Consider the following 26,078-nt stretch of genomic DNA (forward strand, 5'->3'; position numbering starts at 1 on the left):
TGTGGATACATTTACACGTGAAAGAGGATCGCACCTGGTTCTAGCCAAGCAGCAATCTCGGCCCCATTGCTCTCGAAGGCGCTTGCTAGGCAGTGTTTGTGAGGAGAGGCGTGTTTGATTGTCACGGATTCTGTGCAGCCTCGCGGTCGGTTGCTGCGGAAATGGAGTCAACAAATCAAAATAGGAGAGGCCAAGCGAAGAACTCACTAGGGACGAGGCTTAATGAAGTGGTAGGGGCGCGAAGCGTAGATTAAAACTCATGGCCAGCCAAGGCCAGTGCTCAATTGAATCCGTGCCACGTGAATGTGAACAAGCTGTCAAAAGTATAATGGAGAAACGTGGTTTTCATCCATCAACTGCGACTTGAGTCAGAATCGAGCCATGGAAGTGAAACAGGATTTTATCGCTGATCCGGGTCCTGCTGGCTTTCCAAGGGTGCTCCGGCCTAATGTAACGTAGGGTATGAACACGAGCATAGGCTGTTGAGAATGAAACACCGAAGAGCATCGGAGCTCTTAGGCCTCGATCCCAATGTGCAGCCCATGGCCAATCCTCTGAGCGAGACACAAGACAATCTACTCACACAAGTATCGGACTCAAATATGCTACAATTGGCACCATAAATTTGGAAGTTACACAAATGCCTGGCACAAGCAATGCCGAATAAGTTGGTTTACTTCATTTTTGCCTCGGTAAACAACACATGCTGTTTCACTGAGAGGCACATTTCGATAAGTATCGAATAGGCCTGTGGACGAAACGCTGTCCAAGACTCACCTTTGGGGTCATACTTCATTCGTACCAACTTTTCTCCAAGGCGAGGACGGGTGGTCGTATAGAAATATCCTGTCTGCGCAGTCGAAACCAACTTGACTAATATTGTCCTAAAGGAAATCATTTAAGTAATCAATCGAGAGAACATAAAGGAATAGGGCTAGATTTACTTTGCTTTGGACTTAGCAGCCATAACAAATGTGGTGGTTCAATCGCAAAGTGAATTTGATTGCAGCCGGGCGCTTGTGATCGAGTTCCAATTCCTCCGTCCGATCGGATCACGGTTGAAATGCATGGTAACTGTCATTTACAAGCCCCCTAATGAATTCGAATAGGCGTTTCTATTCAGATGTACCGGGCTATTGAGAAGAAGAAAACTTACTTCCTGTGTGCACAGAAAGAATTATGCAGAGGTCTAGACGCAGTAATATAGAGTGTTCTGGTATTCTTTATTCCAACTTGAGTTTATGAGTGACCCTGTGTTCTGGTCAAGAGTAGCATCCCGAAATTAATTTCGAGCGTTGGGATTTCGATCAGCGGTGATTTTCTTGCTTCTGTAGTCCAGTGGTGGTAACAAATAACGCTCTGCGACCACATAAATGAAGCATATTGTTGACGGAACTTGTCCAGTTTTGGCAACAGAGTGGACTACAGTCTCACGCTTAATGGTTCATTTTTCAAGTTTTCGGGAAACCGGTTAATGTCCGTAGCCCGCTAGTAACCTTAACACTTGAAACTTGGCAGCGCAAGGCGTAGGCCCTTCTAATTAGCGGTGGGCTTAATATTGTGGCGTTTCGTTCTCACTCTGTGGACGGGTATTTTACAGAAAAGTTCAAATTCCTCAATGGTCTGAACCACAGGGCACGTTGCAACGCGATACCTAGTCTACTCATACGGACCAAACTCACGTAATTGAGCTTTTATTGCCCCCATAATATACTTTAATGATTGACTCTGATAACAGAGCCCACGCAGCACATTGGATTGCACCCACTCAGGTGGCCCCCTTCTGGCAGTGACGAGCCGCCGAATCTCATATATATTTGATAGTACCAGTTTGTACTTTTCAAAAATTTCTTCCGCAATGATAATTGTATGATTGCCGAGACCAATTTTGGTTTCGGAAGCTGAACTTAGCATTTATCTCCGATTGCACGCAGATTACCACTGTATCATTTCAAGAAGCATGTGAGTATAATAATTAACGGATCAGACGCATATAGTCATGATCTACAAGGCAAGGCACAGACTCACCTGGCGTGGGTAGCATCGGGAGACGATTGACATCATATCAGAGCCGATGACTGGATATGTCTCTTGCCGGGCTTTGGTTTATTTTCAAATAAGACAACGGTGGCGCCAGGCCATCATATGAGGACGACGACGCCACTTTGATATCACTCAGGGGGATTACCAAGGTAAGCAAATCTCAGTCTTACCTATGATAGATTTAGAAGGTAGTCGTCACCATCATATGGGAAGGCTGTGCACAGCCCTAGAGCTGTCAAAGTAAGGCATGACTCGTCTATGAGGAAGGCATCCTAGGTTGAGCTTCCGTATTATCCCAAATATGGGGCAGCTTATTATGGCATCGTACTTAGATAGGCTATCCGGCTATCATAGATCTGTCTTGAGCTAAACGAGTCTCAGAAAACACGTGTGGGATCGTCTTGTTGAAGTTGCTCTTAGTAGATACCGTAGATGGCGCTCTCAATTGGTCAGCACGTGGCTGTGTAGCCTATGACTAACACATCTACCTCCACGTGATGGGTCATATTGATTGGCAACGACGATCACTTGAGGTCTCAAGTTTGACAGGTTGTTACTCCTTGAATCTTAACTTTCTGTCTCAAACATATCCTTGAAACATGTCTCCAACCGCTGCGCCATTCGGAGGCTGGAGTTCGCCTCTGACGACGGATGTTATCACCGAGAAGGTTTAGTCCCACCATTGAATGACGTTGCTTGACCTGAACTGAAATTGGAAGCTGTAGACTATTAGTATTCCTGAAGTGATTGTGGATGCAGCTACTGGGTCCATATATCATGTAGAAGATCGGCCCCATGAAGGTGGCCGCCGTGTTCTAGTTCATTCCGAAACATCAAAGGACGTGTTTGGTGCAAATTGGAATGCCCGAACAGGAGTGCACGAATATGGGGGTTCTGCCGCGGCCGTGTACAAGGATACTGCCCTATTTGCCGATTGGAACTCGAAACGCGTATACATTTGCAAGAGGACCAACAATGGATGGGAAGAACCTCATCCGGTAACCCCAGGTAGGCCGATAACTGGTAGTATTCAGTATGTTTCTAACTACTAAGCGATTAGACAATGCAAATCACCGTTTTGGAGAGTTGCAAATTCATCCCACGCTTCCCCATCTCGTCGTTGCCATTCTCGAGGATCATACTAAGCCCAAGCCAGCCGATGTTGTCAATACGCTGGTTTTGATTAATACGAAGTCGGAAACGGTTACCACGATTACCGAAGGCGCTGATTTCTACGCTTTTGCTCGGTTTAGTCCCGACGGAAAGAAGATTGCTTGGGTACAATGGTACGAACAGCTGTCATTATCCAACATTTGCGCGATCTGATATCACCAGGTGGCATCCTGACATGCCTTGGGAAGGATCCGAGTTATACATTGCCGACCTGACCCTTACCGATGAATCGCTTTCCATCGCTGGGACTCCGAAGCATATCGCTGGTGCCCGAGTTACAGAGTCAATAACCCAACCGTCGTGGACATGCCCTACCAAGCTCGTATTCATCTCAGACAAGACAGGGTTTTACAACCATTATGTTCACGACACAAGTAACAATACCACACGCCACGGACTGGGTCAACCTCTTGAACAGGATTTTGCCGATCCAGCGTGGTCGCTTGGCGGCTCAAACTATGCTGTATTGAAAGAGGATACAATCATTGCACCGGGACGGATTGATGACCAAAACGGTTTCTTAATTATCGACTTGTATGGTCAGAGATACTCTTTTTGCAGCAGCCCATACGTTTCCACCTCCCAGTTCCGGCCTATACCTACGGGCTCGGGTGCCGGGGCTTCGACGGTTTTCGTGGGCACGGGAGATGCCGAACCTGCGGCACTCGTCCGGATGTCACTTTTATTGGGCAAGCCACGCTACGAGGTAGTGAAGCAAACTACCAATGCGCTCGATCTTCCCGCACTGCAAGGATTTGCATTCTCCAAGAGCCAGCTCAAGACATTCGAAGTTGAGGTCGCGGGCGGTGCGAAGCAGCCATTGCACGTGATATTTTATCCACCAGCAAACAAGGACTACTCTGGAGGGCAAGCTGATGAGAAACCGCCATGCGTCGTAAATGTTCATGGTGGCCCGACATCGAGTGTCCCTCCGGGATTAAAATGGTTGACCCAATACTGGACGAGCCGAGGTTGGGCTTGGTGCGTTCCGCTGTCCGATTATCAGTGGCATATAACATTGATATGAGAATATTCAGGGTTGACGTCAACTATGGGGGATCTTCAGGATACGGTCGTGCCTATCGGTAAGTATTTGCTTAAGGTAAGGGTGATTCAAACACTTACGATAGGTTGTAGCGAGCGGCTCCAAGGGAAATGGGGTATTGTCGATGTTGATGATTGCGTTTCGACCGTCGGAGAGCTCGGAAAGGCTAATCTTGTTGATCCTAAACGGGTGGCTATTCGTGGCGGCTCTGCAGGTAAGAGAGGATCTCAGCTTATTGGAATAAATCTAATATGTCGATAGGTGGCTACACTACTCTAGCAGCGCTAGTGAAAAATTCAAAAGCCTTTGGTGCAGGAACTTCGTAAGTTGCTTAATCCAGGCTCTGTTCCAGTCCTTGTAGCATTTACCGCTCTCACCATCGTACCTGCTTTTGACACAATTATTGCATTGGATAGATCGTACGGAATCTCGGATTTGAAGGTCCTCGCGGGCGAAACTCACAAGTTTGAGAGCCAATATCTTTTCAAGCTACTCGGCGGAACATACGAAGAGCGCCCAGATGTGTATAAGGACCGCTCTCCTATTTTCCATGCGAATAATATTTCCTCGCCCTTACTTGTAAGTCCACAGCGATTTCAATTTCAGTCGGACTAATCTGGGTTTTTATTGCCAGCTCTTGCAAGGTGATGTCGATGCTGTGGTACCGCCCAATCAAGCGGAGCTTATGAAAAGCGAAATAGAGAAGCATGGTGGTAAAGTAAAGTATAAGTTATTCCAGGGCGAGGGCCATGGATGGCGTAAAGCAGAAACTATCAAGGAAGCGTTGGAGCTCGAGCTTGGGTGGTACGGTGAGGTGTTCAGGATTGAGGTGAAGCCGTGATTTCCGTATTTAGAGAGATCAGATCGGATCGATCTCAATGAAATGAACAATTGAATGAAAAGTACAGCGATCCTATTACATAGGGTATTCTATATGAGCTCAATTCTTCAGGAAGGCGCAACGCACGTTGGGGCGTGGGTCACGATCTTCAATAAGGGTTTCGGTCACTATATTTTCCTGTGTATACACAAATTCTACGAGCGGGGTATCAACCGACAGATAAACCTAGCCAAATTGTATCAAAAACGAGTCTGAGCATTCCTCATGGAGATTTGCGCTTGGATTTGTGGTCATACACTGGAGCTTATGCTTCGATTGCCGACCACCCCCGCATTGATCGAACACTATGGAAGAAGGCGTAACAATCGCAGGTAATGAATTGAACTATACATTTGTATTGTAATTCTAGATTCTTGATGAGTGCTCTACGGCGTAATACGAAGTGATTCTTTTATTGATTTAGGCTTGGGAATCATGCCACCTGCACAAGTTGTTGTGTACATATTGTTGGGTTGGTTTAAAGCAATACATTGTTTTTTCCAACAACTGAAACAATATAAAGTAATTATGCACCCTGATGACTATCTCTGGAGTTCCGTCTGCAATCCATAAAATCGTGTGGACCATAATCATGACTTAGTAACTTGTGTAACCATGAAGCTCAAATTAGCTTAGATGTGGGAAGTAATGAAAAGTCCAATAATGACTACAATTGCGATTCAAAACTAGTTGACCGACGAAGGTTTTGGCCTGCGCCTGCGCTCGCTTCTTACGGTGCTTACTAAAGACGTAGCGCCGTGCGCCGGGCGAGTGATATACCCTGCAAAGTGCAATGAAAAAGCGCTCAAGACATGAAATCAAGCTATAAAACAATGCCTATGGGCGACTTCATCAATAGCACCGAACAATCTCCACTTACTGAAGCAAATTTGTTTTACTCACCATGTCTTCCCTTCGAAACGGCGTCTACTGTATCAGGTCCCATGTCACCCAGTCTCAGTCGTCTGGCCCGCTCTTTGTTGGCATCGACACAAGGCCCCGCCGCGAACAGAGGAGCGGACATATCAAGGAGGGCACTCCAATTATCCTCGTTCCGAAACATAAGATGGTTAGTTGTATATGCGTGATATCAGAACGAGTGGATCTATAATGAATCACACTATCAGGCAAGGGTAGAAGTACAAAAAATTGAAGGTGACAACTACCGGTTGTCCTTTTTGTCTCATGAGGCGTCGGGGATGAACCTTGGATGTGATAAAAATAACCTGCAGGTCAGTGACTTTCGAAACCTGGATGAATCAAGTAGTAACTAGTATTCAGAAAAACAACAAAGTGTTCGTGACAAAGAAGGAGGTGGAGTGGGCGCTTGATAAGGGCAATCACGAGAAGAGCTTCCAGTGAGTAGTCAAGTCGATAAATAGACAATGTCTGGTGCATTACGATAATCAATTACTTAGTGTTCAAGTCCGTGAATCCGGAATGTATATGACGGTTCCAGAAGATGCCAAGGAAAATACTCAAGTATGTGTTTATTTGGGACCTATTTATCTGGTAACTAAAATAAAGAATGTAACATTCTAGCTCGTACTCGAACAGCTTCAAGGCGAGGAGGGCCAGGAATGGGAATTTATCAGGATCGATAGGGAGGAATAGGTGACTGAATGCCATCCTCTCATCGTTGCAAGAAAGTAATTGCGACCACTGATTAACCACTCGTGTTCAATAAATTGAATGAATGAATGAATCAATTTAAACGAAAATTCTCGGGATACTAAGCTCCTCAAATAAATGAAATAACTCTGGTAGTCATAAAATATAATAATTTCAGAGACTGAGCCACGGAGCTTGGTTTCATGCCGAGTCAGACCCAATATCATGAAGAGAGCACAGACATAATGTCGAGATCCAATCGTAGTCGCCATGTTGCCACCTGATTACCCAATGAATCCTAGCACCTTTAGTCCCGATCCTCGGCGCTGTCACGGTGTCTAGCTGATAACTACAGATTCCCAGATACCTCATATCAGCCCAAGAAGTGAGAACTCATTATCATCGTGCTGTATTGGTATATAACGAGTCAATTTAGCTTTTCATTCAAGACAAGCTAGTAACGGTACATGTCATGATGAATTTTACCATCGTTGGTGGGGATGGTCCTGTGCTGCGCTGATGTTATGAATTTCGGAAAGCTCAAGAAAGCTCATTTTCAGCCCTATTTATGTGAGAATATAACATCTAGTATGCAATGTCCTAGTTTCTTGTGATTCAAAGGACCGTAAATACTTACGGGCTGCTAAGTCTCAACATTGGAGTAGGGACTACACAGGGTATGCCCCCCTAGTCGCATGTATATAGCACGTGCTCACGTACGGGGGCATCCATGTCTTCCGCCGTTACTAATCTCCGTTCCTAACATCTCATTCACTTATAGAGGGCGTGGGTGATGATATAAAAAGTGATAATGTTTCCACGATTGTGAATTGATCATGTATGCACGGATCATAACTTGGTTTATTGACAACGTATGCGTGGTAGTAAACGAGTGCATGTGTGTTACCATATGCCCCAAATGATCAACGTACGGGTCGGCATCATCCTGGAGCCGGAGAGTGCAATGGTTCAACCTTCCTTTGAAGAACCTTGGCGGGATGAACATAGCTATAGGTGAGTTGCGCCATTTGAGCCTAATAGAGTAACATCGTTCTCGAAAATTAATCCAGGTACCGGTACCGTCCGTGGTATTAAAGGCATCAGAGTCATAAACTCAGCTATTGTTGACAGAGCCTTACTTTACTGGTTGCAGGTGACACTACTATGCGCCAATCATTGTGTTAGTTAGGGTACAGAAATTTCCTAAAACGGTCTTGTAGTATCTTGTCAGAAGCCTACCCAAAGTGTGTATATGTCGTCGGGATCCCTATAGCTTTCCCAAACAGTCACTCAGGATAGTACTAAGAATGGCCTGGATAATTATCCGAACCGAAAATTACTGGGTCTTTACATAGACAGTTGTTAGCACGTTTCATCAGAATTTCTGTTTCTTGCGGAATTCGCGTATGCTTGCATTTCACAACGCAATCAGGAGATGAACCACCCGTATCTAAGCATTTAATAGATTTAGGAATGCCAGTTTCGAATTCAACTCATTTTTTATAGCGGGTCTTCGCTATCTTGAGTCGAAATCAATTGTAAGGAGCGAAATGTGTTTCGATTGGCCTACCTGCCTGACGCGAGATCATGACGCTGACGGCCCTACTGAGTAGTGGTGAAAACAATAAAAATGCGTTCTCTCCTTGACATTAGCAATTCACGAGCAAATACGCATACACCATTCAGCCGTTGAAGGTCTGGATTCCGGGGATATTGCCAGGTCGCAAGGTTTGAGGGATTGATTAAATGTTGGTCCTTCGCAAGGCGATTGTCACAAACAACCTATTTAGGTTATATTAATAATGATATAGTGCAGTTGGGCGTTTCAGATATACGCATGGCCTCGAGTGTGGGAATAGGAGGTATGTCCATGATATGATGATTGATGGACGCACACGGTTAATTAACCACCTTACATAATGGCCACGATGCGATCACGTGAATTCATTTTCCCCAAGCCGTTATCTTGTGTCGACGTGTCGCAATCGGCAGACTCCCTCATTGACGTATTATGAGTGTCTCTTCCGGCCTGAAAAGGCGTAAAAACTCGCCCAAGGGGCCAGAAAATGTTTCAGAGGTAACTTCAAATCCCGAAACAGCTTGGGGCCGAACACCTAATGGCCAAAGTTAGTTCATTTAAAATTGTTGTCCTCGAGTCCGACTAATGTTCTGGATTTCCATTTAATTATAAATTTAGTATTTCGCATTCCGACAACTCAAGATGTATTGACTTCTCTTTTTCACCCATTACATCCCAAGTCGCATCTCGATCTGGTGAACTTGGCTTTACTTGGTGGTCAAATTCTGCTCTTCGCTCTGCTTCCGCGCGTCTTTAGCCGAGCCCTGTTTTTGGTGTACTTCGCATTCTGGAGACTCGCTTATGACGTCGGCTTGGGCTGGGTTCTTACCAAACAAAGCAAGCGCCGCTGGATCGTCAAGCAGGTTCAAGTACGAGGCTGGTTGGATAATGAACGACGGCCCAAGGTTTACGAGTGGATTCGCAATGAACTTCGCAACAAGATGGGCACAGACTATTCATTTGCTGTAAGTCTGAGCCAGAATTCGTATTCCGTGTATTAACTATTTGAGCAGGAGTTGCCGGTCGAGTACAACACCTGGCTTCTCTTCCGTCAAGTGGTTGATATCATACTCATCAATGACTTCCTCTCATACTGCATGTTTGCATTTACCGTGTTCCGTGTGCCTGAAGACCTTAGCCTGAGTTCCCATGCGCTCCGGTATGTGTCTGACCGCTCAATTGGTGCTCGATGCTCATACATAAGGGGTATAGTTGGCTCGTAGGATTTGCCTTGATACTTTTCAATCTCTGGGTCAAAACGGAAGCTCATCATATTGTAAAGGACTATGGGTGGTATTGGGGAGACGTCTTTTTTGAGCGCGGTAGACTTGTCCCATCGCCGTTACCTGATTCTAGCGGTACAGTGTTCGACACTTCCCTCGTCTTTGACGGAGTCTTTGAAATGGCCCCCCATCCGATGTATTCTGTCGGATACGCCGGATATTATGGACTCAGCTTGATAGCTGGAAGCTACGCTCTATTCTTTGTCAGTTTGTGGGCTCATGCGATGCAATTTGGCTTCTTAGTGTGGTTCGAAAATCCTCGTAAGCACCCTTTGTTTTCGTATTCAGATTACAATGGCCGTTCGCAATTGAGCGAATGCTAATATTATGCTCTTAGATATCGAGCGCGCATATGGTCAAAAGCAATTGATCGGTGCGAGAACTCCTCTCGTCCCAAGTACTCCGCTCGCCAGTGCCTTGGAATTACCCAAGCCAGTTCACGGTATGTAGACCAATACATTAACTATTTTAGCTGTTAATAACGGTTCTTTTTGTCTGGGTGTCGTTCGTTCCTCAATTGCTCCATGGCGTCGTTAAATTCGTTATGCAATCTGACCTGCTCGGTATGGATCCTGTCAACCCCTAACTGCTCATCGCAAATCGCCCTCTATGAACTATGACTACTTGCTTTCCTGTACTTGAAATCCGACATCCCGTCCTATAGCCGAGCTTGACCCCGCCGATTTATCCACCCCAGCTCACACTGATGCTGAGACAGAAACCGAAGCTGAGGTTGAAGCAGACACCGACACTCTGTCTCCGGCGTCTCCTTCACGCTCCGTGACGGTCCAGACTTTGCATATCCGAACTGATAGCGACAGTTTAGTCAGGGTTGACAATGATTCCGAAGCGAAGCTTGTCAAGTCACACCGCCCGAGGCACTCGAGAAACAAGTCTACCTCTAAACATGACCTTTTGGCACGTTACTTCAGGAAGGATGTAGTGGGGCTCAAGAACATCGATTTATTGAGGTGCGTTTGGCTCGACTTTCCCGTCTCGCGTTTACTAATATAGCCCGATTCTACTCAGGGCTTCGGACCTTAAACTGGTCCTTTTGACACTATACATAGTTCTTCCTTCTATCCTTCCAAATACGACGGCCACCTACCTTCTTCATGCACTTGCGTGGAGGGTTTTCCATTCTTTCGTATTAGGAGGGATTCTCAGGGCCCAAAGTAAAAGCAAATGGCTCGTGAGACACTTTGTTGAGGTAAGACTTCTACTGAACCATGGTTGAACCAATTAACGACAAGGAACATGCAGCGGTACTACTATGAACACGGAAGGGAAGATGGCGCGCTCGAGGAGTCTTTTACAAATTGGAAACAAATTTATACTATGAGTTTGTACGGGACTTATTGTACGTATACCTCGTCATCGTTTTGGCAGTGGACTCATTTTGGTTTCTCACAGCGTCATTCGCCCTGCTGGCTTGGAAAACCTATACACCACCTGTCGAGTGGACCGCAGGTGATCAACTTCTCAGACATACTCTTGGAGTCGTAAGTGCTTGAATTGATTTAATGCTATATTACCTACTGATATATTTCATTAAGCTCCTACTTGCCTTGCATCTATGGGCTGCGTTGCAGACATTCGAAATCTTGGGAGTATTTGGTCAGTTCAATTTGCGTGTACTGTTGTGTCTCGTTCCTCACGCATATATAGGTTGGTTCTTCGGAGATTTCTTCATTTCGGATTACCCTGCTCAGCTCTCTTATACCGGAATTTACCGATTTTTAAATAATCCTGAGCGAACAATGTCCGGTGCCGCCTTATTTGGTCTCGCTCTTATATCGGAAGTCACGCCGTATTTTCACTTGCGGTGGCTAGTGTTGGTGCGCATTGGTGGTTCCTGAGCTTTGTAGAGCGGTAGGTGCTTCGTAAGTTGAATATTCCGATTACTGACAAAAGAACAGCCCGCATATGAAGAAGCTATATGGGGATTCGATCCGTAAAGAGGCTGGGCTTACCAAAACTCTCAAGAGTGTCGCAAATAGGAATGCCAACGTAGCGCGGGTTGCCCAGGAGTTCAGCGGGACGTTCGAAAAGGTATACGGCGATGCTGCAGTTGCAATGGAGGACTTTTTATCGCGTTGTAAGCATACCGATGGTAATTTTCCGAGACTGGACTTAAAGATCGCTAGCGGCACCAATCATATCCGAGGTTGTCCAAGACACTCGAGTCTTGCTTCAACAGAGCAAGGAGAGATTGGTTATTACGTGAGTAATTTCTCCCAATATCACAAAGAGCCTACCCCTTAGTCTGTTTACTTCCTCAACCAAATTATCCGGGGAATAACTACGCATCTTAACTGACTCTTGGATCGCAGACGAGTAGCCAACGACTTATCATCTTTCGATGTTAGCAAGTACCGTATGTCAGTTGTACCGATCAGCTCCAACGGAGATTTAGCCTTCCATATTGGGGAACCAATTCGGGTCACATGGCACGCGCCTACCGAGCACTCGAAACGGGATTGGATTGGCATCTATCGGGTGAGCCCCTTTCAGGTGTACGGATAAGCATCCAAAGTGACACAACACATTAAGGTTGGCGCGAATAGCTCAAATCTGGTCACGAAGGTGAACTCGCAAGGAATGTGGGTGCCAGTACATGACGATCAATGGGATGGCGACACACCAGTCTCGCACGGCAAGCAAGACTTACCTGATAGTGGTGAGGTGACATTCCAAAAGGACCAGCTACCTTGGCAAGTCGGTAAATATGAGGTAAGGTAAAATGCTACAAATAAATGGAAGTTCTTACTGAAGGATCACACATTATAGCTAAGGTATCACCACGATGGCAAATATAACGTTATGAGCATTGCTGGCCCCATCGAGATATATGGTTTGTCGCATGAAACAACCATTCCACATAGTCATGGCTTAACATTTTTTAGTGACCAAGCCCGACGCTATTGATTACGATTCAGTCCGCCAGACGCTGCTCTGCATTGTTACTCTCTGCCTCGATTCTGACCCCTCTCTTGTCCCACTCAGCGCCGGAATTAGTCCTGCTAGTCAAGACCCTGCTTCGAGAATCACCCAACCCAGTGGTTTCCGATCTGACCCAGACGACTTCCGTTTCTGGTCGGAACGTCAAGCAAAACGCATTACATCTGCTGTCCATGCTGCTTTCGGAGTGGAGTATTCACCGGAGGTTATCGTAGCTGACGCGAACGTGACTGCGCTATCTAACCGAGTTGTGAATTCTCTGAAACTTCTAGGCCAGGATGCGTAGAATTAATGAGCGCTCGTTGAGAAGGATACGATGAAATAATATTGTACTGTTAAAACGGATGATTTGTGCCCATGCGGGACTGTGATATAGATCACGAATGAATTATAACATCGACCCCATAACGTAAAACTGACGAAAGTAAATTAAAATTGTGAACAGCCATGAGCTAAACACAGTTTCTGGCACGAAAGCGACTAGTATAGAATGGTACATAATTTGTCCGCCGATAACTAGCATTAATGCGGAAAAGTGAAGAGGGCGGTATGCGAAGAAACATGATTTCCTGCTGTAGCTCTCCCCTTCCCGAAATATTGAAAAAAAAAAAACTTACCTGAATGGCAGAGTTCATTTCATGGCGTGCTAGGGCTCCTGGGGTGCTTAGCAGGGGATTTCGGCGATGTACATATACTCTGACCTTTAAATTGTGGTCTACATTTATTACCATTACACACCCGAACAATCACACGATGTATTTTCGGTACACCCTAATCCAACGTCGACACCATGAAGAATCCGCGCCTTCGCCTTAAACCCGTTGACGACCGATGTGCCACGACTCGTCAATGTCCTCAGAGATGGGCAGTACATTATGGTCATCGTAATCTTCTAACCCGTGAAGCCATATTTCAACTTTCGATCGAACTGATACCATCCGGGGTCCATGACCACGCGCTTGGCTTTCGTCCACATTGGTTAGTGGCCTCCCCAGTGTAGACGTCGATTTAGTGATAGACGATTTTTGTACCACACGCTGACTTGCATATGGGTTATCGGTTTGTGGGGGCAATCCAGCAGCGACATGCACGGGACTACACCAGAGCGTAGGCTAAGTACGTTGTAACAAACCTAAACGGCCTCTCAATTCCAAGGTCCGCCTATGTATGATTGCACCACACATAGGTGGGTCTTTCACCACGATGCCAAGTGTAGAACCGGCAAGTGGGGAGACGCCTGAGCCGCGTTAGGGGCTCTGGTTCTCTAGACCAAGCACGGGTTATGCGGCTCCACTGGCCACATTGCACCGCCTTATTAACGTGATTTTGTATTTCATAGCTAACGTACAGAAGTACGAGATTCAGCCCTTCTGGTATGTGCGTGTGAGCTCCACTCTGACGAGAAGAGAAGGTAGCCCGTGCTTCTTACTATAAATACACGAATCAATATTGATACATATATCCCGAGACATCATTTTCGGCTTGGGCTCGGCCTGCAGATATTCGATCTACATTTCCATTGAAATCAGTCGTGATCAATCAAACAACAAGGCATATATAAACCTCATGCCCCCAAACTTTGGCTGCGTAAGATGTTAACTACGCATATGGGTCAGATTCAAGCTTTCGCAGTGGCCTTTCTCACATCCCTTGCGCTGTTGCCTACAGTATTAGCTGCTGAACTCTGTCAGGCAAACCAATCTTGCTGGCCTTCGGTCGACGCATGGTCGACCTTCAACACTTCCATAGGCGGTCAACTTGTCGCACCGCACCCTCCCGGGTGGGCATGCCATGATCCCAACTATGACGAAATAGCCTGCAACGACTTCAAGGCAAATTGGAACAGCTCCTTCTGGCGCGCTAACCAAACCGGTGCAATGCAAAACCCTATCTGGGATAGCCTCCAATGTAGTTTTGGGTCTCCTCGGGATGAAACATGTGATCAAGGATTTGTTCCTTATTACTCGGTCGACGCACAAAGCGATATACACGTAATTGAAGCTGTAAAGTTTGCAGACAGGTATAACCTGAGCCTAGTGGTAAAGAGTACCGGTCATGATTAGTAAGCTCCAGATCTAGACTCGTCCTGGCCATAACATAACTCATTCTGATTTGGCTACCTGCAGCCTCGGGCGGTCAAGCGGTGCTGAGGGTTCGTTCAGTATCTGGACACACAACCTTCGTGGCATTGATTTTACCAATTCATTTGTGGCCAGTGGATGCTCACAGAATGAAACTGCTCTCCCCGCAGTCACGGTCAAGGCGGCCGAGCAGTGGCTAGGTGAGTATAACATTACCCTGCAAAATCCATCGGAGTTTGCAAGCCCAAAATGCTCGAAAAGCATACACAAGATCACCACGGATGTCTTGTTTAAGCTTCTCAAGCATTTTGGGCTCAGAAGCTCTGTCGGATTTTGCAGAGTATTCTCTATGTGAAGATGGTACTAAGCGCTCGTTAGACGTATATAAGGCAGCAGACGCACATAACGTTTCTGTGGTTGGTGCCACAGCGCGAAGTGTGGGAGCTGCCGGTGGCTGGGTACAAGGAGGAGGACACAGTATGCTCAGCGGGTTATTTGGCATGGGTGTAGACAGTAAATCCCATTTCTACGCTAGCGCTATAACCAGCATTGATAATAACTCTGAAAAATCTCTCCTATAGACGTTTTACAGTTTACTCTAGTTAAGCCAGACGGCCAGACTGTACTGGTGAGCAAATGCCAGAACCAAGATCTGTTCTGGGCTCTTTGTGGGGGTGGAGGTAGTACATGGGGAGTAGGTAATCGGCAATGTTTGTGTGCTGGAACCGTGTTAACATTTGATTTATGAATAGGTTGCTTTGGATGTTACATACAAGACGCACCCTCCTGTCAACGTAAATGTGGTAAGAATGATCTTGAACGCAACCAATGCAGGGAAAATAGCGGAACTATCCGAGGTTATCCTAGGAGCCCTGCCTGGTATCACTGACCAAGGTGCGTGAATTTTACAAAAATGTCTAGCATAACTCGAACCGTCGACGTCCATTGCAGGAATTCGAGGGTATGGTGTCTGGGGGCCACCTACTTCTCTCATGGTCCTTTTGATCCACCCTAACAGTTCGTCGCTGCAGTCTACAAACAACACACTTCGACCTATATATAACTGGATAAATAATAATAGTGATACTGAAGCCCAAATTACTACTTCCGCTCATCCAACCTTTTACGACATGTTCAACAATTATATTCAAGATCCTAGTATTGGTGTTCCTATCTGGTTTGGGACTCGCCTTGTCTCTCGAGAGGCCTTTGCGAAAAACTCAAAAGAACTTCTCAAGTACATTTGGGGAGACGGAAAGCGTTTGGGTGCTAACTTCAATATCAGTACGCATCCTTGCGTATGCAACTGACTTTATCCTAACGAGTACATCCATAGTTGGGGGAGGTGCAGTCAGTAGAGTTGACCCAGAGTTGACCAGTCTGAACCCTCAATGGCGTAAAGACGCCATTGTAAATTGGATTTTTGGTGGAGGTTGGGCCGCCAACGCGAGCGCTGAAGAAATTGAGCAAATCAAATCAGACACAACACAGATTGTTCAACGATTTAGTGAAGTCGCTGGACTTGACGATGCTGCGTACTTCAACGAAGCAGATCCGTGGGTCCCCCCCCTTTTTTTTTAATTATTTCACCGGACGCGTGATTGATTTATACGTAGGCTCGAGCCTCAATGGAAAAAATCATTCTTTGGATCACATTATGATCGCTTGTTGAAGATTAAACAGGGAGTGGATCCCAAGGGTCTCTTCAGGTGCAATCGATGTGTTGGTTCCGATTTGTGATGCAAAGGTCTGCATATATTAGACTCTAAGACTGACCAATTAAAATGAGAACACTGAGAAGTTTGGACTCTGTATATAAGACTGGTGTTATCAATTGGTTGTGAATAAAGTGCCTGTGAACCCTTCCTGACGGGGCTACATTCTGACCTATACTGTAGGTCGCTGTGAAAAGAAACCGGCTTAAAGTAAAAGGTGGTAACTCCTTTAAAATTTTATTAGATTAAGTACTTAAATTTACGTATGGGACGTACTTTATCGGAGTGGCACCCTTTTAGTACTCCACCCTCTTATAATTCCATATTGGATTACACCTCCTTACCACTTAAATGTCACACGATCGTGTATACGTAGCTAGTAGCTTAGACGGGGTACTTAAAATTAATCACGTTAATTGGTTCAATGGTCATACATTCACGGGTCAGCCACACACGAAAAAAGTCGTACAATTGCATATGATATTATGAGTCCGTTGAGCTCATCGCCTTGTCGCCAGCACCGCGAAGTTGGCCTAGCGATAATCCACTCATTCGCGGGTGCGAAGTGCATCACGGCGAGTGCGTATCGTCATTGTCGTCACTTTGACGACTCGGCTCTCCTCCTGGTGGACGAATTAGCTAATTTACAAGATAAATAGAGGCGCCTACATCGGGTATATTGCCGGATCGCCCTCTCTTGGTCTGCTTGGGAGTGGGCGGTGAATCGGGAGCAGGCGTCGGCTCACGTGGCTTGGGGCCAAGGACTTGATGGATGGGGCACCGTCTCCACCATCAGGATGTTCCTTACCTCCCTCGGGCTGGGGCTGGGGCTGGGGCTGGAGCTGGGGTAGATTCGGAGTCGGGGGCGGGGGTGGGGGGAGCTGGGACTTAGGTTCGGGTTCGGGGGTGGGATTGCGTTTTGGGCGCTTGAAACAATGTTAATACTCAAATAACTGAGACTATATGCTTACCATTCTTGGACGAATCTTTCGCTTCGATGGCCCCTGCTCCTCGGCCTCCTTGTCCACGGCCGGCTCCACGACGCGGCTTGACTGCTGCCTCTCTGTGGCAGGTTCATCTCGCTACAAGGAAACGTAAGTGATTGTTTTGGTAGCATGATGAACTTACATTGTTTTCGGCCTTGCGCTTCAGTCGCCGCGTTTCTTTGGGGCCGGCGGCTGGCTTTGACGGCTCCTTTCGGCAGGGCTCCTTGGGCTGGTGGCACGATCAGCTCGATTTTGACCAAGAACTAAGACATACCTTGGGTTTGACCGGGGCTGGCGACCGAAGAACTACCTCAACAATTGAGCAAGGCGTCTTTGTTGGGGACCTTGCCGGGGGTGGGGGCGGAGACGGAGGCAGGGGGCTTTCCGGGGGCAGAGACGGGGATGGGCGGTCTCTGGGGGAGTCGAGGGACGGGGGGCTTGCCGGGGGCGGGGAATTTGCGTTTGCAGCGGGCTCCTTGGAGTGTAAATTATTAGTTACACTCGTATACGTTTACATTCAATTAACTTGCCTGCTCCGATTCACTGTCCAATGACTCTACAACTTGCTTTCTCTTGCAAAGGACCTAGATGTCAAGTTAGAATTTATTAAAAGTATACTCTAACACTTGCCTTTTGTTTATTGCCCTGCTGTGCTGCAGGCTTTGTTGTTGATGCGCTGGACTTGGACGCCGTAGCGCAAGCTTCTTCCTCCGCAACAACATTGTCTGCCCAACAAGCGTGGCAATTTGAGGACAAAGTCAAGGGAGGCAGTTGGGTGGGCAAGGATTGCCTGCAAAAGGGTGAATCAGAGCGCTTGAATTTCGCTAACCGCTTGGGCCCATTGCCGTAGCCCCCTTCTGGCACATTGATATAGTACAGGTCCTTGTCCTTGGGTGGGATCACGTCCTTATGTGCAAGTTTGGATGCATTCCAACAAAGATTGTTGTCCTGCTCCCTGGGTTTTGCTATAGCGTACGTCAGCAATGATGAGATAAGATGCATGGCCACTTACTTTGCTTTGGGTTGTATCCCTTGGCCTGAACTAAATATTGCTGGATGACCAATCAAGCCACCCAGCAGTTGTTGTTTGCCTTGCCCCAGAAATGGAAGAGCCATGGACAAGCTTTATAACACTAAAAAATTAAATAGTCAGAGTGTCAAGAATGAAGCAAATAAATATGTAATTTACTCCATTGTAGAACTCCTTGCAATTGCTTGAACCAAAGTCACCCCAAGTTATTGTTTCTAGCTGCTTGTGCTCCACAATCCTACATGCAAATGCCTTTGCCACAGCCCAGATCTTTCCCTATAACAAGTGGGTCAGTCAATACATTTGACCAATGTGTGACTGTTAAGAGTTGTGTAAGTACAGGAGTAAGAAAGAATTACTATATGCAAAATGTATATGAGAATAACTAAGAACTAATAGTAAGAATCAGAATATATGTACAGAATATATGCACAATATAGGCTAGGTTATCAGGAATAACAACTCCTAACAAATAGTCTAGCAACTATGAAGTGCAGGTGGTTGGTTATGTATAGTACCTTAGACTAATGTTACTTAAGCCTAAGTGACTAAGGGTATGTATACTTAAGGTCTCTGGGATAGCACCTTAGGTAAGAGGGTTACCTGACTAATGTACAGGATTTATAGGATTTGCCTACTAAGTATAGGACTTATAGATGCTTAAGTAAGACTTAAGACTTATGGGGTTTACCTAAAATGTATCTAGGATTTATGAGATATTGTAGATAAAGCTATCTACAATATGGGGGGTATGGTGGATTGAAACAATATCACTCAATCACAACAATCCTTACAGTATTGTTGCACTATACTCAATGTTGAACTCAACAACTGTGACAGTCAAGGGGCACAGGGTTGCAGTAAGTACACTAATAGGTTACCCTGTGTCTGTTGGGACTGGCCTATGTTATGTATCACATGATATTTCATTCACAGCTCACCATCCACAATAATCTGCATATATCTAACTTCCTGATTTAATGACCATTTGTCTCCTATTTTCCATTATTCCTGTCATTACTCTATGTAACGCTCATATTGACTGTATGTGTTACATATTGTTCAATAGAGCTCCTTTTGCTCGTTCTAACGCTGCCTGTCACGTGCTCATACAATAGGATCTCATGGAGATATTAGCTTCACAAGATTCTATCTATGTGGCTCAAGTACCTTACTAATCATTATATTTATATCTTTACATCTGGCTCATCACATGACTAGCTCTAACTTGGGAGATGAACCTTATTCTTAGCTTAGTTGAGTCATATCTCTCATGAGATTACTAAGGTTCTCCTTATCTAGTAATTTCTAGTGGCACTGCAAATCCTGCTTATGAGTCATTCTGTTTGCCACCAGAATGACTCACACTAATGACTCACTCTAAGTGCTCATTGGCTGCCAAGCATTTCTTGATAGACTGAGTCATGTATTTAGATGTTTCTATTTTTAAATAATTGCAGTTCAACCCAAGAGCAGCCACATTCCATCCTAGTCATATCTGTGCCTTCCCACCCACCAATCAAAGTCTTAGGAAGCACAGTCCTAAGAAAGTCATATTCATACTCTGACTAGGTGAATGACTCAGTAACCTTGCCACTCTAGGGTATAAAAGGGGACTCTTGCATACCCTTGGAGGGCACCCTTCCTACCACTCCACTCACTGTTACTGTTGACTGTCACTCTTGGGTTTGGGCTTGCCCCCCTCAATTGTGTGATATATTGTGCCTCAAGATTTCAAATAACTTAAACTTGTATAAGTGGATCTCCCAAGTACCCATAGTGTGGAAAGGTTGTAGACCTGATACAGAGTTCTTAGGTTAAGTGAACAGAAGGCAATCATCCTTAAAGAAGGATATATACTAAGTAACCAGTTAGTTCCTGCAACTAGGAGTGAAACTTACATAACTATCTCTGCCAAAGGGAACCTGAGCCAGTACTCTTGCTCTTACAGAAATACTTACTAAGACACTTTACACTGAGAAAGGATATATCTGTAGTTGATTATATTCAAGATAGCTAGACCCAGAGAACCCTAAAGAAGCTACTTCTTTACTTAGCTTGCAAATTGGGAAATCTTCCAACACAGACTCTGCTCAGCACCAGAGTCTCAACCTCTTTTCCCCCAATTTACAACAGTCCGCAAGGCAAGCTTAAGGGGCTTGCCTCACTCATGGAGATGGATGGCCTGGAGAACAAGGAGCTCATTAAGGGAATACAGGTATGTATTGTTTCCCATTCTATCCTCCTTTATTGCAAATGACTTGTCTCTAAGAGCACCATCTGTACAATAACACATCATGTTACTCAAAACATCCCAAATTGCACTTACCCCATGCTCTGCAAGGAGCAGAGAGTTAGTATTATGGTTCAGTTATGTGCATTCATTTGGTTAAATAGCATATATTATGTATTTTCTTTTTCATTTACACAGGCTTGCAACAAATATCAAATCCTTGCTCAATATTGTAACAACTGGGCTACAAAAGAGTTTATTATCCATGCGCTGACCAATAGCCATGATCATCAAGCACACATCCAGAAGGCTGGAGGACAAGCAGCCTGGTGCAACAAACTCAAGGAACAACAAGAGGTTTGTTACCACATTTTCTTCCACTTGGTCTGGATTGGCTAAGTTGGTATTTTTCAGGCAAAAAGGGGCAGCACAAACAAAGGAAAGGGAAAAGAACAAATAGTAAGTTTCCTTGATAAGCTGTTTTGGGTCTAGTATCATCATTAGCCATCACATTGAGGAATTGTCAAATGTGTGTTTATTATGAGTCCTCTTTGATTTGTGTTAACAGGATCTTTAAGGAGAGGCCACTGCAAGTAGTCCTGCAAGGCCAATCCAATAGCAAGACCAAAGTGACTCCAGCCCCAGGGCCATTGGTCTCAAAACCTAAAGTGAGATTTTTCATTTATTTGTTGTTTCTTTGTAACTTATAGTACATATTCAGGCAAAGCGCCGTATTGAAGATTCTGAAGACAAGAGGGAATTGCCCTCAGCTTTAGCCCTTTGTTCCACAGTACTACAATTGGTAGAACCTAAGGTTAGTGAGAAAATTTATTTTTAGCTACTAATCTGATATGCATTTACAAGCTATCTAAAATGGTTCCAAAGTTGGATCCCCCTGGCAACTCCAAACATAGTGAGACTGGAGGGGCTAATTGTCCAGCCAGGACTTCTAAGTTGCTTGTATTGGGACAAAAGGAAGGAGAGTTGGAGGTGCGTACTCCAGTCCCACTGCTATATGGTCTGATACATTCCTTCCAGGTTTCAATTAATACCTGGAAGAGGGCCAGAATGCAGTATGCTGCAAGCCCAGGGAATTCCTGCAACAATGACCCTAGCCTGCCTTCCAATCCTTCTGCTAAGGCCAGGGCCAAAGCCAGGGCCAAATCCATGGCCAAGGTGGTGGTAGAGGCGGCAGAGGCAGAGGCAGCAGCAGCAGAGGCAGAGCTTGAGTTGGATTTGGACTTGGATCTGAGTCTGGAGCTCAACACAAGAGATTCTATGGAGGTATGATTATGTATCTAGAGGTTTGGCTTTTCTAATACACAACTAGCTGGCATATCCACCTGCCAGCTCAACATTTACCTCCAGTATCCCACTGCGTTCTGCAGGTTGCAAAGAGATACGTACCCAACAAAAACCTGCTAAGCACCCTTTTGGACAAACTTGCTGCAACAACAGTGCTCCAGGCCAAGGCAAACGCAAGTTCACAATGGCCCCCCAAGAAGCAGTTGGACACTACAATGCAAGGAACTCAATTATCCACCACCAAAGGTACAAAAAGGGGTTGCCAGGCCAAGCAGGAGATGATTGATGCTGCTGATGCTTTGCTTGAGTGAGCTTTTTGACTTGAAGTTTAATTACAGCTTACAAGTTATTTTTCTGGGTGTCTAGCTCAACTTTGCCTAAAAGAACAACACAATCAAGAGCCAAAGCAATCAAGCAATAATCAACAGTACTTTCTTGCCCTGTCCCCCCTATTCCTTCTATCAATATATTCCCTTGAACACTCTCCTGTCACTTTTGCTTTTCTTGTCTATTTGAACTGACTCTCATTTTTATCAAATTATTCTATGCCTGTTATTTTGGTGGTGTTTCTTAATGTGTTCATCTCTCTGTTCAACTTCCTTGTGTTAATATTTCAATATCATTGTAGCTTTAGCTTTTGCCCTTTCTTTACACCTTTATCACTTTCCTCTCCTTTCTTATCACCCCCCCCCCGCTCTCCTTCTTTGCCTCTGGGATCTCAGGTGTTGCCCAACTATAGAATATTCTGGATGCGGTTGTTGATTGTTTGATGGTTTCAAAGAGTTTTGCGTTTTATATGCGGGAGTTCTGGGACTAAGCCACAGAACATACGGAGCTTGGAAGCGGACTAGTTAGATGTTTTGGTATTGTGCTGATGTATTTCATGTTTGTGTGGATGGGTTCCGGTGCTGGACCACAAGAGGTCCAATGGTTAGCTGCGGATCAGCTGTGGATTCCGGGGTTTAAAAATGTATATTTATGTATTATATGCGAATTGTTTGCCAGCCCATATGAATACCCCATTACACTTACTTGTGGTTAAACCACGGAATAACTCTCGTCGCCCGTGAAGCAGTCACGTAACGGTGTAACAACAGAACAAAATAACTCGGTGGCAAACTTCAGAAAATGTAACGGTTCCGGACCCAGCCTACACTATGAACTAAACAACGAAACTTCCGTAGCTCAGCCTCGGAACTTCCGATTGTAGAGTACGGAAAATCGGGCACGGAAGTCACGGACCTAGGGGGGGTACAGTGTTACCGACATAGTCTTTGCCACGCACCTCGTCCCTAAATTCCATACAATTGAGAATCAACTGGAGCTTAATCGCTACGTTGATCTTCTTGATACTCGCGGGAACTTTTGGCTTAATCATTACTACAATCATTGCTTCTCCCAGTACATTCAGTATTGGAGGCGTCACTGGCCGTGCCTCCAAGATCAACTTCTTGCAAATCTTCAACGCAGCAGGTTTTCAAGACTAGCGGGGGGGAGAGAATCCCAGGAAGACTCATCCAACTCATCCGTTACGTCTCAACGTTGGGACCCCTTGGCATCTCAACAGGTCCGCTCCCAATAGTCCGCGTAAAAGGTTTCTGCCCCCCCAAACATTTTCCTAATTTTGTGTACCGTTGAGCTTATTGATTGTGCCTCTTCTTAGTCTTAATAATTATATCTTTACTTGCTGACCGATTGTTTTTGCAAGATTAGCCTGAACATCAACTCGACTACAAGCGTGCTGACAAACTGCTTGCACTTTTGGGCTTCAATAAACCTTCCAACCGTCTCGATCACTGACTCTTTGCACACAAACGCACTAAATCATCATTGGTAATCTTATTTGTTTGTAATTATATATTTTTTATGTACAGAAGATTCCCCGGGGGGAGGGGGCGCGTTGGTCTGGCTCTAGGTAGCTGTAAGGTCTCTACTTATCGGATGTATATATGTGACTCGGTCGGCAACGGCGTCGCCTAAATGACAAGTCGTAACACACACTTGATATTGATGTTAAGAGTAAAGACAGGGGGAGAGAGGGTAGAAGTCCCGGGACCTTATAAGGTGCCCGGGTCAATACATGCGTAAACAGAGGAAACCAAATGAATGTATATAGTTAGTAATCAGCCTGAACAGAGCACCGGGTACAAGTGTAACATAAGGAGAAGTAACGGTGTATTGTAAGGGTAATGCATACACCAGAGCTAGACCTACAGTGATAGCGTAACCCTTACACTCGCCCTCCAGACGGTCGCGGCCGTCTCAGTCACTTTTCTCCGTCTCCTCCGGTGCCCTTCCCTTCCCCTTTCCTTTCGACTCAATCAGACCTTCTACGTACCGACAATTGCTTGAGCTCGAGCTTGCGTGGTGAGACGCAAGGCTGTTCCGGCTCAAGGGTCTTGAGTCCGTTCCCGGCGTTGCGCATCTCGACGTCGGGTCCAAGGGTCGTCCACTTGGCGACGTGGTTGGTTGCGTCCCTAACGTCTGGATCGTCTTGCTCTGTTGCAGATGGCTCGGGCCCGCCGTCACTTCCGTTGTTGGAATCGGCCTTGTCTTCTCCGACGCTGGATTCGGGAGCCGCGACAGCACGTAGTGTCTCAAAGTTGCCTTGTTCCCCTGATTGTCGACCAGTGTTCCTCAATCCCTAGTATGAGGTCGTTGATCGCTCGTTCCGTGGTCTCCGGCATGTACGGGGGCGCCGGGTAGGCTTGCCTTAGTAGTTCCTGAGGGTAGCTCGCGTCGCCGATCCTTGGTTCGTCCCCTATCCTTAGAGCCCGTAGTACGATCCTTGACATATCTTCCATGATGTCCCACTCCCTGTCCACGACGCGCTGGTGAGTCCTCTTGACGCGCTTGTTGAGGGTCTTGGTCACTGATATCAAGTTCTCGACGGTTCTGATAGCTCGGGTTACCTTCGACGACAGATTGTTGATTTGGAGCCCGATCGCGCCCCTCTGGTTCGGGTCCGGTGCTGTTTGGAGTGGTGGGTTCAGCGGTACTCTCTTGGTTGGATCCGGTAGCGTTGTCGGAGCTGGATCGGCTAGCGCTCCGGGAATTCAAAGGGGTAGAGGCTCGGGTACTAACAGCGGTCCTAGTATTGGGCAAATACTTGGTATGTACTTGCTTTCTTCCTCGTCGTTCACTTCCGTTCCACTCGGGGGAGAGGCTCCTTCCCCTGGTAGTTGACCGGCTACGGCCTCGCTCGGTCGAGGCGCTACGTGTGGACAATCTACTCCTCGGCCTAGCACTAGGTTGAGTTCTTCTTTGTCTAAAGCGCCTTCCTGTGCGTAGGTTGTGAGTCTGACGTTCACCCATGCTAGAGTCGGCCATTTTGGGAATACTGACGCCAATAATACCTTCGTACAGGTCCAGCTGCCCTCTACCGACGTGCGGGTAATGGTACTGATATCTCGGGCGTGGCCCCATGCCCCCTTGTCGGCCTCTTTGCTGTACTTGGGGGTTACGGGCTCGGACGGTTTCGAGGCTGGTCTGTGCGACAGTGTTGAGCAGCCGCAGTAACCCAGGATCGACTCGGTCGTACTGGTCCTGTTGATACGCTGGTGGTTCGTCTTGTTGTCGGTCGTGGTCCCGACTACGTCGCCGGCGTCGGCTGTGGGGCATCTTTTGTATAGTGATAGTAATTCAGTGAGTTTGATATGCGACAGTGGTGCGGTGAGGTGCTTGTACTCTGGGTCTCCCTCCTTAAGTACGTGTATGCTTGCGCCCTCCAGGGTTTCAGACCCGCTATCACTAAGCTCATCATAGGGTGTGTCTCCTCCCTCCGCCCAAGGTAGGTCCCTAGCTCGTTTGACCCCTATGGCTTCAAAGTATTGCTTGAGTGCTTCTAAGTGCCTGACCACACGGTACGTTTCCCAAGTGCAATCCCCAGTTTGCCACGCTATTTTGAACATAGCGTTACTACCCTTGCCGCAATGTCTCACTATTCTTTCTACTGCCCACTCGTCGTTGTCGGCTTCCAGTGACGCGACTTGTTTGTAGTTCCTCCCTGGGAACCTGCGGTCCTTGTAGGGTATATGCGGCTTGAGTAGCGACGCATGGAATATTGCCTTAGGTTAGGTTAGGTTAGGTTAGGTTAGGTTAGGTTAGGTTAGGTTAGGTTAGGTTAGGTTAGGTTAGGTTAGGTTAGGTTAGG

At 46.2% G+C, this 26,078-nt stretch overlaps 6 protein-coding genes across 6 annotated transcripts; 5 read left to right on the forward strand and 1 right to left on the reverse strand.

The window, feature by feature from the left end:
* Positions 1–2,642: 2,642 nt before the first annotated feature.
* On the forward strand, positions 2,643–5,102 carry RhiXN_08198 (Prolyl oligopeptidase family; the record flags this gene model as incomplete). Its single annotated transcript, XM_043328014.1, has 9 exons — positions 2,643–2,711; positions 2,769–3,051; positions 3,104–3,329; positions 3,379–4,197; positions 4,254–4,301; positions 4,354–4,475; positions 4,523–4,583; positions 4,678–4,840; positions 4,896–5,102. 9 exons carry the CDS (start codon positions 2,643–2,645, stop codon positions 5,100–5,102), a joined length of 1,998 nt encoding a protein of 665 aa, XP_043183399.1.
* A 943-nt stretch (positions 5,103–6,045) lies between these two features.
* RhiXN_08199 (ricin-type beta-trefoil lectin domain protein) lies at positions 6,046–6,755 on the forward strand (the record flags this gene model as incomplete). The annotated part of the gene is made up of 5 exons (XM_043328015.1): positions 6,046–6,210; positions 6,269–6,373; positions 6,423–6,499; positions 6,560–6,623; positions 6,684–6,755. The coding sequence occupies 5 exons, from the start codon at positions 6,046–6,048 to the stop codon at positions 6,753–6,755; spliced, it is 483 nt and encodes a 160-aa protein (XP_043183400.1).
* A 2,114-nt stretch (positions 6,756–8,869) lies between these two features.
* On the forward strand, positions 8,870–12,861 carry RhiXN_08200 (methylene-fatty-acyl-phospholipid synthase; the record flags this gene model as incomplete). Its single annotated transcript, XM_043328016.1, has 17 exons — positions 8,870–8,878; positions 9,012–9,296; positions 9,345–9,490; positions 9,544–9,875; positions 9,952–10,056; positions 10,279–10,585; positions 10,644–10,824; positions 10,878–10,974; positions 11,028–11,116; positions 11,171–11,231; positions 11,283–11,448; positions 11,534–11,712; positions 11,762–11,837; positions 11,948–12,113; positions 12,168–12,347; positions 12,405–12,468; positions 12,521–12,861. 17 exons carry the CDS (start codon positions 8,870–8,872, stop codon positions 12,859–12,861), a joined length of 2,784 nt encoding a protein of 927 aa, XP_043183401.1.
* Positions 12,862–14,182: 1,321 nt separating this feature from the next.
* Positions 14,183–16,396, forward strand: RhiXN_08201 (FAD-binding domain protein; the record flags this gene model as incomplete). The annotated part of the gene is made up of 8 exons (XM_043328017.1): positions 14,183–14,637; positions 14,702–14,856; positions 15,035–15,169; positions 15,238–15,350; positions 15,409–15,550; positions 15,608–15,940; positions 15,993–16,212; positions 16,273–16,396. The coding sequence occupies 8 exons, from the start codon at positions 14,183–14,185 to the stop codon at positions 16,394–16,396; spliced, it is 1,677 nt and encodes a 558-aa protein (XP_043183402.1).
* Positions 16,397–16,919: 523 nt separating this feature from the next.
* Positions 16,920–18,473, reverse strand: RhiXN_08202 (uncharacterized protein; the record flags this gene model as incomplete). The annotated part of the gene is made up of 8 exons (XM_043328018.1): positions 16,920–16,994; positions 17,041–17,135; positions 17,180–17,297; positions 17,343–17,453; positions 17,500–17,586; positions 17,632–17,832; positions 17,982–18,312; positions 18,370–18,473. The coding sequence occupies 8 exons, from the start codon at positions 18,471–18,473 to the stop codon at positions 16,920–16,922; spliced, it is 1,122 nt and encodes a 373-aa protein (XP_043183403.1).
* A 2,084-nt stretch (positions 18,474–20,557) lies between these two features.
* RhiXN_08203 (uncharacterized protein) lies at positions 20,558–22,211 on the forward strand (the record flags this gene model as incomplete). The annotated part of the gene is made up of 8 exons (XM_043328019.1): positions 20,558–20,605; positions 20,819–20,977; positions 21,035–21,079; positions 21,199–21,288; positions 21,342–21,434; positions 21,485–21,610; positions 21,659–21,904; positions 21,951–22,211. 8 exons carry the CDS (start codon positions 20,558–20,560, stop codon positions 22,209–22,211), a joined length of 1,068 nt encoding a protein of 355 aa, XP_043183404.1.
* Between the last annotated feature and the right edge of the window lie 3,867 nt (positions 22,212–26,078).

Source organism: Rhizoctonia solani, chromosome 9 (assembly GCF_016906535.1).
Source record: "Rhizoctonia solani chromosome 9, complete sequence".
Classification (NCBI taxonomy): domain Eukaryota; kingdom Fungi; phylum Basidiomycota; class Agaricomycetes; order Cantharellales; family Ceratobasidiaceae; genus Rhizoctonia; species Rhizoctonia solani.